This window comes from Pelodiscus sinensis, chromosome 23, assembly GCF_052426305.1.
Source record: "Pelodiscus sinensis isolate ZL-2025 chromosome 23, ASM5242630v1, whole genome shotgun sequence".
Taxonomy (NCBI): Eukaryota; Metazoa; Chordata; order Testudines; family Trionychidae; genus Pelodiscus; species Pelodiscus sinensis.
In genome coordinates this window covers 1,447,334-1,460,045 of record NC_143074.1, presented here as the reverse complement: position 1 = coordinate 1,460,045, position 12,712 = coordinate 1,447,334, and the positions used below count along the sequence as shown (strand labels likewise).

The window sequence follows — 12,712 nt, the reverse complement described above, 5'->3', positions numbered from 1 at the left end:
GCTGGGACTGGGCGGTCAGACCCAGCCGGCCTCCTGGGGCCGGCCCTGCTTTGATCCTCCCTCCCTGCCCTGTGCCCTGCGGGGTCTCCGTCTCCGCTGCCCCACCCTGCAGCCCCCTTGTGGCATGGGCCGGGCTCCCGCGGGGAGGGGCTGCCAGCGGCCATGGCTCGACGACAGGCCCTGGACACGGCCCAGCGCCCCCAGGTCCGCTCCTCTCCCGCCTCCCAGCAGCCATGGCGAGGCGCCCTCCTCCGCCAGGCCCAGAGCGCTCCCCAGCGACTAGCAAGGGGCCCACGGACATCGTGGCCCCCTTCTCGGCCCCCTTCCTCCCCACAGCCAGGCTCGCGGCGGCTGCAGGCTGCGTGAGCCAGGAACAAGCCGCCCCACACACCAGGAGTTGCTGCAGCTCCTCTTCCCTTTGCTTCTTCTCCTTGAGCAGCTGCTGCAGCATGTAGCTCAGGGCTCGGCGCTGCTCTGCGATCGCCTCCTGCAAGCAAGCACAGCCGCCCTGTCTCCACAGCACACGGGCGGCTCGGACCCCAGCCGGCCCCGCCACCCGTGGGCAGAGCCTGGCGGCCCCGGCTCGAAGCTGCGTCCACTGACCCTCTCCCGGCCGAGCAGATGCCCGATCTCTGCTGGGGCTGGGGGCCATGGGAGCCAGTGGCGGCAGCGCCCCCTCCTCAGCAAACCGCCCTGCACTGGCCATTACCCCGGCGGCCTCCCCCTGCTCCATCTCCTCGCCTGCACACGGCCAGGGCGAGCGCCGCAGCCTGCGGTCCCAGCTGGGGGGCCTAGGCACAGCGCCTCTGTGGGCCCTGGCAGCGGCCTGTGGCGTTGGGTGGGGCTGTCTGGCCCGGGGCTGGGGGAGGATGCTACAGCCGAGCAGTCACCCTTGGAAACCAGCGGCCTGGAGCGGCACAAGACGCCGCGGCACACGCCAAGCCCAGCGCCTCTTGCTGGCCACGCAGGGCCGGTGCCGCTCGCTGGATCTGGACATTTACGTGCTCGCTCCAGTGACGCTTCCGGCCCCGCGGGCCAGGGAGAATGCGGTCGGGGGGCTCGGCTCTTCTGCGCTGGCTGCAATGAGTCGCCTCCGCCGGGGGGAGGGGCCTGCCAAGTGCTCCCGGACTCACTCTGTCTCCACGGGAGTGCTGGGCCTGGGCCCCCTTTCTGGTGCTGCTCTCGCCGGGGGCTCTCCCCCTGGCCCAGAACTGGCTGGCCCTGCCTGGAACTGCTCACGTCTTTGCTCCCTTCAGGAGACAGGTGCAGGCCCCTGTTGGGGGCACAGAACCCGCAGGAGAAACCCAGGTGGAAACATCCCTCTGTGAGCAGCCAGCCCCCCGGGCTGTCCCCCTCCAAGTCACAGGGCGCAGGGCAGTGCCGGGGACAGCTCTGGAGGCCCTGCTCAGCAGCAGCAGCGCAGGGAATCCCGCCCGGGGCTCCCTCCCTGCTCGGTCAGCTCTCCTTGGCCCTCTCTCGGGTTCCCCCGGCGCAAGCCCCACGCGTGCCCAGCGCTTCCTCTTCACGGCAGACCACGTTCCCAGGCAGCACCGGCTCGGGGTGGCCGCCGGGGCTGGGGTGCGACCGCAGGGCCCTGCATGCCGCTCGCCGGCTACCCTGGGGGCTGTGGCCTGCACAGACTGCAGCTCGCAGCTGTTGGAAGGGTGCTCAGGCCGGGCGCCGGGACCTGGCAGCTCTGCAGGCTGCCCCGCTTCACCCATCAGGAGCCTTGCTTGGACTGAGGTGGGTCTGGCTGCCCCCACTCTGGGCACTGACCCTGCATTAAGGGTTCAAGACAAGGCATGGAACTGCCCGCTCCCGGGAACGCAGCTCCCTCATCTAGCTCCGAAGCCCTCAGTGTCTCTGGCACCTCCCTGCCATCCCGGGCACCGCCCCGACTGCCTGAGCGCAGTCCCAGGCAGCTCGCAGCGCCGTGATCCGGGTACCCATGGACGCGCCTCGCTCTCAACAGCCTCCCTGCCCCAGGGACAGTTCCTGGGCTGGGGTAGGATCCAGCACTTGCAACCACCCGCCAGGACCACACGCTGCCGGCTGCACGACGCTAACTCCGGTCCTTTGCCACAGACCCCCGACTTCCTGGGCCAGGGATGGGGGGTAAGTCGCACCGGGAGACAACTCCTGCGAAGCACGTGACCGAAAAGCAGCCCTCCAGCCGGATGAAAGGGCCTCGGGGCGGGAGGCTGCCGGGCGCAGGGGTTGCTGTCATGGCCTTGGCATGGCGCAGAAAGGAAAAGGAGGGATGGGTGGTCAGCACAGACTTACACAAATTACAATGAAGGCGGAACAAAGCGAGGACTCATGAGATGCTTGGCAGATGGGTGGTTCCAGGAGAGCCCTCGCCCCCCGCAGCTCCCGCCCTCCCAGCGAGCCAAGGACCCAGCTTCGCAAAGGGAGAGGACTCGAGCGCTTCGAGAGCAGCGGCGCGTTGGCAGGAAGCAGGACGGGGTCTGGGGAACATCCCCTGCTCACTAAGCATGAAGCCACCTAGAAACTGCAAAGAGCCCAGGAGGAGCAGAGCCTGAGACCCCCGAGCAAAGCTACCAGGCCAAGGGGGGCAGCTTTGGAGCCCTACATACCTGCAGTGCCTCTGTGTCCAGTTCTTGCCTCTTTAACTCCAGCTGTGTCAGCTGCAGTAACTCTCTTTCTATTAACTTAATCTAGACAGAAGATGAAACAGGTTTTTACTGACATTGAACGACTTGCACTCAGCTGCCGTAGCGCTGGCCCGGGCGGCACAGCTGCCTTGGGGAACGGGGCTGGGCGGCCTTTTGAAAGCCTGTCCTCTCCTGTCCGTCAGCCAGCTGCTCACACTGGGGCTCGTGCCTGGCGCTAAGCGGGCGAACTGCCTCCCGCCCGCCTGCACACGAAGGCGCTTGATGTGCCTGTCTCGGGGCAGCGTCTAGCCAGGGGCCTGGACGTCCTCTGCAGTCAGCCAGGTCAGTGAAGCCTCTCCGCCCGCAGGGACAGGGGCACACGCTCACTGTGGCGGCCCAGCTCCTCGAGGGCAGGGCCACCTTTCTGGTTCACCTCTGAGACCCGCACACCTAGGGGGTCGCTGTTCCACGGAGCGGCACTCAGGCCACTGACAGCGAGAGAGAACAAGGGAGCTCTGCGGCCGAAGCCAGGAGCCAGCCGGCTTTATAGCTGGCACTGTAGCGGCTCCTCCGCTAGGCCCCAGAGGTCCCAGGTTCAAATCCACCCGGTGGCGGTTACACATGCAACGCTCGGCTGCTGCGATACAAACAGATGCTCTTCCTGATGGGGAAACTAAGGCACGGCAGCAAAGTGACTCGTCTGAAGTCCCCCAGCAAGTAAGCAGCAAAGCCACGAAGAGCTTATGTGGCCTGTTGCCCAGCCCTGTGCTCCAGCTACTGCCAGACATCCCACACCCAGCCAGGAAGACACCCCGCTGGGCGTGCAGCATGCCGATGTGGGGAAGGGGAGCGATGCGTTCAGTAGAGGGGCCAGACATGTCCCCAGGTTGGCAAATCAAGGGTAAGCAGACGGATCAACCACACGTTCTTGTTGCTGGCAAGCAAGGTGAGAGAGAGTCCAAGCAAAACGCACACCTGGGCGACCCACTCCCGGCCAGGGCACCTGCAAAGGGGGCAGTCCAGGGGCTTCCCACAAGCTGCAAAGACCGGCCCTGTCCTACCCCAGCAGAGCTCTCAGCCCCTCTCTGGAGCGCGCCACCGAGACTCTGGCCAGGCCCTGTGACCAGAGGGGCATCCCCTCGCCAGCTGCCCAGGGCTCGGACACCCCACGTGCTTCCTCACCAACAACACGGCGCTCACCCAGCAGGCTGGCAACAACGCGGGGCAGCGCGCTCAAGCTGCAGTGTGCAAGGCTGATGGTGGGGATGGAGATGCAATGGATTCGCATGGAGACAGCAGCCCCAGCTCCCTCTGGCTCACCACAGGGCCGGCGCAGCATTGCCCTCTCGGCCATTCTCTCGCCCTGCCGCGTCCTCCGTTTCCCCTGGGCCTCCCTGCCACAGTGCTACGCTGCCCCACAGGAACCAAGGCGCTTGGGTTTCCTCGGGCCCTGCTCTGCAGCGGCGGAACCTCTGGCTGGCTCTGCTCTGCCTCTGCCGACTCACCTGGTTCCTGATCTGCCGGTGCAAGAGATCCTTCTTCACCTGCAGGGCTTCGAAGGCTGCTTTCTGCATTTCTTGCTGCAAAACAGACGGCATCCTGCTGAGCGCAGGCACGGGCCCAGCCACCTCACCGCACTGGAATGGTCTGATCACACACCCTCCCCCGCTCTCCCCACAATCCCAAGAGGCAACTCGCAGTTGCCGCGTTTTACACCTGGTAAACTGAGGCACTGGGCAATTCAGGCCAGATGTGAAACCTGGGGCCTGATTTTCCAAATGCTCATCTCAATCTGCACCTCAGAAAGTGCAGCCCACAGCATCTGGCCTGGGGATGCAGAGTTGGTTGCCTTGGAAACACTGGCCTGCGACGCGCTCTGGGTCCCCAAGTCAGGCCTGCCTGTCTCTGAGCTCCACCGCCTGCCTCCTGTGGGCTCTCTGGGCAGAGAACTAGGCACTAAATAGCTGCAGCCAACTCACCAGAGCTGTGGAGTCTTGCCATGCCTCTGCGCCCCTCCCCCAGCAAGGTGCACTTCCTGGCCCTGACCCAGCCTACCTCCTGCAGGATCTGACTTGTGGCTTTGTACTGATCCAGCTGCTGCCACGCCAGGATCTGTTGGAACTTCTGATCCATCTCTGCCAGGCTGCAAGAGACACATCGCCGGGGTTACTGCCGGCCGCAGGCTACAGTGCAAGGGAGAGACCAGCTGGCCCAGAGCGAATCTGGGAACAGGACAGCTGATTACCGAGCACGGGTGCATGGCCAGCTCGCCAGGGAGCTCTGACTGTCAGTGAAACCAAGGCAGATGCACAACTGACTGGCACAGCCGCAGCGAGTGACTCCCGCCCGCCAGCTCACAGAGCAGTGGAGTGGGGACCACACGCCTGGCTGGAACGTGGGGCTGTACTCCGAGAGGGCGCTGTGCATGCGTAACTGCCACCGGGGGATCTGAACCTGGGACGTCTGGAGCTCAGTGCAGGAGCCTCTACAGCTTGAGCGAGAAGCCAGCTGGCTCCCAGCTTCGGCCGTGGGGCTCCCTTGTTCTCCCGCTGCCAGTGGTCTAAGAGCCGCTCCAGGGGGCAGTGACCCGCCTAGGGGTGTGGGTTCCACACCGACAGCCCAATACAGTCACTTCCCTTTGTCCTGCCCGACTGACCAGGTCTCTCAGTGACCTTCCCTCCCGGCGGTCACAGAACTGACTGCAGAGCAACGAGAGATCTGCTCTGGCTGCTTCACGGGCCAAGCGCCACGTCGGATTCGTTTCCCCTCCTCACCGTGCCCCGTGCGGCCTGGAAGGCCCCAAAGAGCCTGCGTGACTGCACCAGACAGAAGCGAAAGGGACCAACCCGACCCTACAGGAAAGGACGGGTGCAACGTAAGATGCGAAATCGACCGAGCCAGGCCTTCGCCGTTCTTTCCCATCTCACGACCCCAGGGCACCGGGCTCACTCATGCTGACACCAAGTGTCCTGTGTCGGTGGCCCCCTCCCGCAGTCAGTGCGGCCGTGTGCGGAGAGACGGGTTGTGCGACTGTGCAGGGAAGGGTTCTAGAGCAGGGCTCGCAGGTACCTGGAGCAGGCCTGGCTGACGAGGTCTTGCCGACGACATTCATAGGTCATTTGGATGAGCTTGTTCTTGTAGCTCTCAGCCAGCATCTGTTGCATGGCAGCTGGGACACACAGAGGAGCCATCAGCACCAGAAGCAGTTAACTCTGTGTCCAGGAGGATTCCTGCTCCCGGCTCAGCCACAAGAGCTGCTAATATTGGGGTCCTCTCTCCAATTTCTAGCCCACCCCTGTCTCCGGGGCAAGCCATCCAGAGAGGAAAGCCAGCCACCTGCCCACTCCCAATGGGCACCCACGAATCCGGGCTCCAGCCCACAGAGTCTGCTCTGCACGGACAACAGGCTCTCGGCCTCTGCAGCCCCCCAGCGCCCGGTGGCAGGAGCAGAGTCGCTGCCTCGTGCACCCTGAAAGGCTACAGGTCTGACCCCCGCTGCAGCCAGGGCCTCCACCAGCTGCTGAAAGAGAGAGAAGGGTGAAAACGTCCCCTCACTAAGTCACTGCTGGGGGGATGAAATACCCACAACAGGGGCCAAGGCAGCTTCCGCACAGATACTTGTCCCAGCAGGGCATGTGCTTGGTCCCGCACACAAGTTTTCGCCCAACAGCGAATGCCGGTGTGGGTAAGACAACCATCCCCACGTACTGAGCATGTGCCCTGGCAGCGCAGGTGAGATGTGCGTCCCCGTGTAACGAGCGCACGCCGGCAGCGCAGGTGAGATGTGCGTCCCCGTGTAACGAGCGCACGCCGGCAGTGCAGGTGAGATGTGCGTCCCCGTGTAACGAGCGCACGCCGGCAGCGCAGGTGAGATGTGCGTCCCCGTGGAACGAGTGCACGCCGGCAGTGCAAGTGAGATGTGCGTCCCCGTGGAACGAGCGCACACGCCGGCAGTGCAGGTGAGATGTACGTCCCCGTGTAACGAGCACGCACGCCGGCAGCGCAGGTGAGATGTGGGTCCCCGTGTAATGAGTGCACGCCGGCAGCGCAGGTGAGATGTGCGTCCCCGTGGAACGAGTGCACGCCAGCAGCGCAGGTGAGATGTGCGTCCCCGTGGAACGAGTGCACGCCGGCAGCGCAGGTGAGACGTGCGTCCCCGTGGAACGAGCGCACGCCGGCAGTGCAGGTGAGATGTGCGTCCCCGTGGAACGAGCGCACGCCGGCAGTGCAGGTGAGATGTGCGTCCCCGTGTAATGAGTGCACGCCGGCAGTGCAGGTGAGATGTGCGTCCCCGTGGAACGAGTGCACGCCAGCAGTGCAGGTGAGATGTGCGTCCCCATGGAATGAGTGCACGCCGGCAGTGCAGGTGAGATGTGCGTCCCCGTGGAACGAGTGCACGCCAGCAGTGCAGGTGAGATGTGCGTCCCCGTGGAACGAGCGCACGCCGGCAGCGCAGGTGAGATGTGCGTCCCCGTGGAACGAGCGCACGCCAGCAGCGCAGGTGAGATGTGCGTCCCCGTGGAACGAGCACGCACGCCAGCAGCGCAGGTGAGATGTGCGTCCCCGTGGAACGAGCACGCACGCCGGCAGTGCAGGTGAGATGTGCGTCCCCGTGGAACGAGCGCACACGCCGGCAGTGCAGGTGAGATGTGCGTCCCCGTGTAATGAGTGCACGCCGGCAGCGCAGGTGAGATGTGCGTCCCCGTGGAACGAGCGCATGCCGGCAGTGCAGGTGAGATGTGCGTCCCCGTGTAATGAGTGCACGCCGGCAGCGCAGGTAAGATGTGCGTCCCTGTGGAACGAGTGCACGCCGGCAGCGCAGGTGAGATGTGCGTCCCCATGGAACGAGTGCACGCCGGCAGCGCAGGTGAGATGTGCGTCCCCGTGGAACGAGTGCACGCCGGCAGCGCAGGTGAGATGTGCGTCCCCGTGGAACGAGTGCACGCCGGCAGCGCAGGTGAGATGTGCGTCCCCGTGGAACGAGTGCACGCCGGCAGCGCAGGTGAGATGTGCGTCCCCGTGGAACGAGTGCACGCCGGCAGCGCAGGTGAGATGTGCGTCCCCGTGGAACGAGCGCACGCCGGCAGTGCAGGTGAGAGGTGCGTCCCCGTGGAACGAGCGCACGCTGGCAGTGCAGGTGAGATGTGCGTCCCCGTGGAACGAGTGCACGCCGGCAGCGCAGGTGAGATGTGCGTCCCCGTGGAACGAGCACACACGCCGGCAGCGCAGGTGAAATCATAGAATCATAGAATACTAGAACTGGAAGGGACCTCGAGAGTCATCGAGTCCAGTCCCCTGCCCCCATGGCAGGACCCAGTTCTGCCTAGACCATCCCTGATAGACATTTATCTAACCTACTCTTAAATATCTCCACAGATGGAGATTCCACAACCTCCCTGGGCAATTTATTCCAGTGTTTGACCACCCTGACAGTTGGGAACTTTTTCCTAATGTCCAACCTAAACCTCCCTTGCTGCAGTTTAAGCCCATTGCTTCTTGTTCTATCCTCAGAGGCCAAGGGGAACAAGTTTTCTCCCTCCTCCTTGTGACTCCCTTTTAGATTCCTGAAAACTGCTATCACGTCCCCTCTCAGTCTGCTCTTTTCCAAACTAAACAAACCCAATTCCTTCAGTCTTCCCTCACAGCTCATGTTCTCTAGGCCTTTAATCATTCTTATGGCTCTTCTCTGGACCTTCCCCAGTTTCTCCACATCTTTCTTGAAATGCGGTGCCCAGAACTGGACACAATCCTCCCACTGAGGCCTAACCAGCGCAGAGTAGAGCGGAAGAATGACTTCTCGTGTCTTGCTCACAACACACCTGTTAATGCATCCTAGAATCACGATGGCTTTTTTTGCAACAGTGTCACACCATTGACATATTTAGCTTGTGGTCCACTATAACCTCTAAACTCCTTCCTAGACAGTCGCTTCCCATTCTCTATGTGTGAAACTGATTGTTCCTTCCTAAGTGGAGCACTTTACATTTGTCCTTATTAAACTTAATCCTGTTTACCTCAGACCATTTCTCCAATTTGTCCAGGTCATTTTGAATTATGACCCTATCCTCCAGAGCAGTTGCAACCTCTCCCCGCTTGGTATCATCTGTAAACTTAATAAGCGTTCTTTCTATGTCAATATCTAAATCGTGGATGAAGATATTGAACAGAGCCGGTCCCAAAACAGACCCCTGTGGAACTCCACTTGTTATGCCTTTCCAGCAGGATTGTGAACCGTAAGTAACTACTCTCTGAGTACGGTTATCCAGCCAGTTATGCACCCACCTAATAGTAGCCCCATCTAAGTTGTATTTGCCTAGTTTATTGATAAGAATATCATGCGAGACCGTATCAAACGCCTTACTAAAGTCTAGGTATACCACATCCACCGCTTCTCCCTTATCCACAAGACTCGTTATCCTATCAAAGAAAGCTATCAGATTGGTTTGACATGATTTGTTCTTTACAAATCCATGCTGGCTGTTCCCTATCACCTTGCCACCTTCCAAGTGTTTGCAGATGATTTCCTTAATTACCTGCTCCATTATCTTTCCTGGCACAGAAGTTTAACTGACTGGTCTGTAGTTTCCTGTGTTGTTTTTATTTCCCTTTTTATAGACAGGCACTAGATTTACCCTTTTCCAATCTTCTGAAATCTCTCCTGTCTCCCATGATTTGCCAAAGATGATAGCTAGAGGCTCAGATACCTCCTCTATCAGCTCCTTGAGTATTCTAGGATGCATTTCATCAGGTCCTGGTGACTTACAGACATCTAACTTTTCTAAGTGATTTTTAACTTGTTCTTTTTTTATTTTATCTTCTAAACCTCCCCCCTTCCCACCAGCATTCGCTATGTCAGGCATTCCTTCATCAGACTTCTCGGTGAAGACCGAAACAAAGAAGTCATTAAGCATCTCTGCCATTTCCAAACTTCACGTTACTGTTTCTCCCTCCTCACTGAGCAGTGGGCCTACCCTGTCCTTAGTCTTCCTCTGGCTTCTAATATGTTTATAGAATGTCTTCTTGTTTCCCTTTATTCCCGTAGCTAGTTTGAGCTCATTCTGTGCCTTTGCCTTTCTAATCTTGCCCCTGCATTCCTGTGCTGTTTGCCTATATTCATCCTTTGTAATTTGTCCTACTTTCCATTTTTATAGGACTCCTTTTTTATTCTTAGAAGATGCAAGATCTCCTGGTTGATCCAAGCTGGTCTTTTGCCATATTTTCTATCTTTCCTACACAGTGGAATAGCTTACTTTTGGGCCCTTAACAATGTCCCTTTGAAAAACTGCCAACTCTCCTCAGTTGTTTTTCCCCTCGGTCTTGCTTCCCATGGGACCTTACCTACCAGCTCTCTGAGCTTACCAAAATCTGCCTTCCTGAAATCCGTTGCCTCTAATTTGCTGTTCTCCCTTCTACTATACCTTAGAATCGTGAACTCTATGATTTCATGATCACTTTCACCCAAGCTGCCTCCCACTTTCAAATTCTCAACCCGTTCCTCCCTATTTGTTAAAATCAAATCTAGAGCAGCCTCCCCCAGTAGCTTTTTCAACCTTCTGAAATAAAAAGTTGTCTCCAATGCCGTACAAGAACTTATTGGATAGTCTGTGCCCCGCTGTGTTAGTTTCCCAACATATATCTGGATAGTTGAAGTCCCCCATCACCACCAAATCCTGCGCTTTGGATGATTTTGTTAGTTGTTTAAAAAAAGCCTCATCTGCTTCTTCCAGCTGGGTAGGTGGCCTGTAGTAGACTCCTAGCATGACATCACCCTTGTTTATTACCCTTTAGCCTAATCCAGAGACTCTCAACACGTCCGTCTCCTACGTCCATCTCCACCTCAGTCCATGTGTGTACTTTTTTAAGATATAAGGCAACACCTCCTCCCTTTTTCCCCACCTGTCCTTCCTGAGTAAGTTGTACTTTCTATAGCAACATTCCAATCGTGTATTATCCCACCAAGTCTCTGGGATGCCAACGATGTCATAGTTGTATTTATTTATTAGCACTTCCAGTTCTTCCTGCTTATTCCCCATGCTTCTTGCATTTGTATATAGGCATCTAAGATCCTGATTTGATCTTGCCTCCCAGTTCTGCCTTGTCCCTCCTTTCTCTCTGCTACTATAGCCCACGCTCCCTCCCCTTTCCGACCCAACCAGGGCTCCATGTTCTCCACGTACCCGTGGGCTTTGGTCACCTGTGTCCCCGCCTAACAAGCGCACGCCGGTAGTGCAGGTGAGATATGCCTCCCGGTGAAATAAGCGTGTATGCTGGCAGTGACAGTGAAATGCCCATGTAACGAGTGTGTGCGCCCGACAGTGCAGGTGAGACGTGCATCCCTGTGTAACGAGCGTGCACACCGGGCTGCTTTCCAAACCTCAGATCAGTCTCTTCCCTGGGTCCAGGCAGCACCTCTGAACCCCACAGTGCCAGGGTACAGTACTGGCCCATGGCACCACTTACGCTGTGAGCCCTGCCTTGTTCACTAGGCTGGCTGCCGCCTGTAGTGGCTTGAATGTACAAAGCACTAGGTGTGCGCTGGGGACCGATCCCATGGGAGTGGTCAGAGGGGGATGGATCAGGGACCTGGTGCTGACTACATGCCTGCTCGCAAACTGCAACAGGGAGGGGGGGTGTAGCCTGGAGCCCCTTCCTCCAGTGGAGGACAGGCCCCTCTCAGCCCCCCACGCCCCACATGACCACCTCAGCCCCCTTCCCTTGGACTTACAGGCCACTTCCCTTCTGCGGAGCTGCTCCGTCTCCTCCTGCGTTATTGCCATCAGCTGGTCCATCCTCATTCTAGGAAAAACGCAGGTCCACTCAGCCCCTGCTTCCTCCCAGCCAGCCAGCCAGCCACAGCTGGGCGTGGACGGCTGAGGTTCCAGCCGGGATCCAACCCTGAGTGAGGGGCCAAGAGGAGGCCTGCAGAGAACTCCAGCCACAGCAGGGCTGGCCCGGGTCATTGCCAGAGGGCTGGCCGGCCCCCCCAGGGAGTAAGAAATAAATGAGACAAGAGAACTTTATGACCCCTCTAGTCCTCTCCCTACCTGGTAGCCCCCCTTCTGCTTCCTGTTCTCGGGTCCCTCCCCCTCCCCTGCCCAGGGCCCTGCCTCACCACGCACATCAATGGCGCTGCATGGACAAGGGCGGGGCTGATCAACGGCCCTGCGGCGCCTTGGGTCCTGAGAGGAGACGCCCTGAACCGCACATTAGGGCTGCAGGAGACTGCGGGCACCACCTCTTTGTGGGGGAGAGGAGAGGTCCGGTGCCCCCCTGGAGTTAGACTGGACCAAACAGAGGCCATCTAGCTGGGTGCCCGGGCTCTGCCAGCACCAGAGCCTCCGAGGGGGGTGCAGACAGGGGATACCCTGCCCCACACTAGGTCTCATCCTGACCCTGCATAGCGAGGCACCATTTCCTCTCCCCTCAGCATCGCCCACGGCCCGCTGGGTCCCTGGCCAGCAGCCACACCATGTATGCGAAGGGCAGAGCTGGTGCTTCGCCAGGAACCAGGCCGAGATCCAGCAAACTCATGGCACACAGGCCCCGCCAGGCACCTCCCTGCTCCCAAAGCTGGGCTCCGAGGCCTGGCCTAGGGGTGAAGGATCCCCCCTGGCTGGCCCTAGGCAAGGCACTCACCTCTCGTTCTCCAGGGATTTCAACATTTCAGAGCTTTGCTTCTGCCTAGAGAGAGAAAACAGAAGGTTTTCACTGCAGCGCAGCCCCCCCTTTCTCTCCAGGTCACATGCTGCTACCCCCACCCACCGCATGGCCACTCTCCCTGCTAGTGCTGCAGCTGGGGTAGAGAGAGGAGCAACCTGGGGGGGAAAGGCCAGGGGCTGGGGCCACTGCCTCTAGGCGGCTCTTCCCCCCCGACCTCCGAGGCCCCCCAAGACGAGCACAGAGGAGCAGAGCAGGGTTCCTGCCTGGCGCCCATCTGCCCAGGGCGTGGGTGCGGCGCTGGACCGGCGGGACGCTGCTAAAGGGGGATGTGCTGGGAATTCTGGGCTAAACATTTAGGATTTGCAAAATGTTTTGGGCCACCCTGGCTACACAGGGGCGACGTGCTGCCCCCCAGTGGCTGGCCCCAGGGACAACAG

The 12,712-nt window shown here is 59.8% G+C and overlaps 1 protein-coding gene across 1 annotated transcript in view; it reads right to left on the bottom strand.

Moving 5' to 3' along the window:
- The window catches only part of LRSAM1 (leucine rich repeat and sterile alpha motif containing 1), a 34,462-nt gene that overhangs the window by 3,001 nt on the left and 18,749 nt on the right, over positions 1-12,712 (bottom strand). Inside the window, exons 14-20 of the mRNA XM_075906009.2 lie at positions 12,252-12,296; positions 11,341-11,411; positions 5,685-5,784; positions 4,671-4,758; positions 4,121-4,195; positions 2,598-2,678; positions 392-487 (exon numbers count right to left, since the gene is read on the bottom strand). Of these exons, the coding sequence (XP_075762124.2) occupies positions 392-487; positions 2,598-2,678; positions 4,121-4,195; positions 4,671-4,758; positions 5,685-5,784; positions 11,341-11,411; positions 12,252-12,296 (556 nt within the window). The remainder of the gene's footprint in view (positions 1-391; positions 488-2,597; positions 2,679-4,120; positions 4,196-4,670; positions 4,759-5,684; positions 5,785-11,340; positions 11,412-12,251; positions 12,297-12,712) is intronic.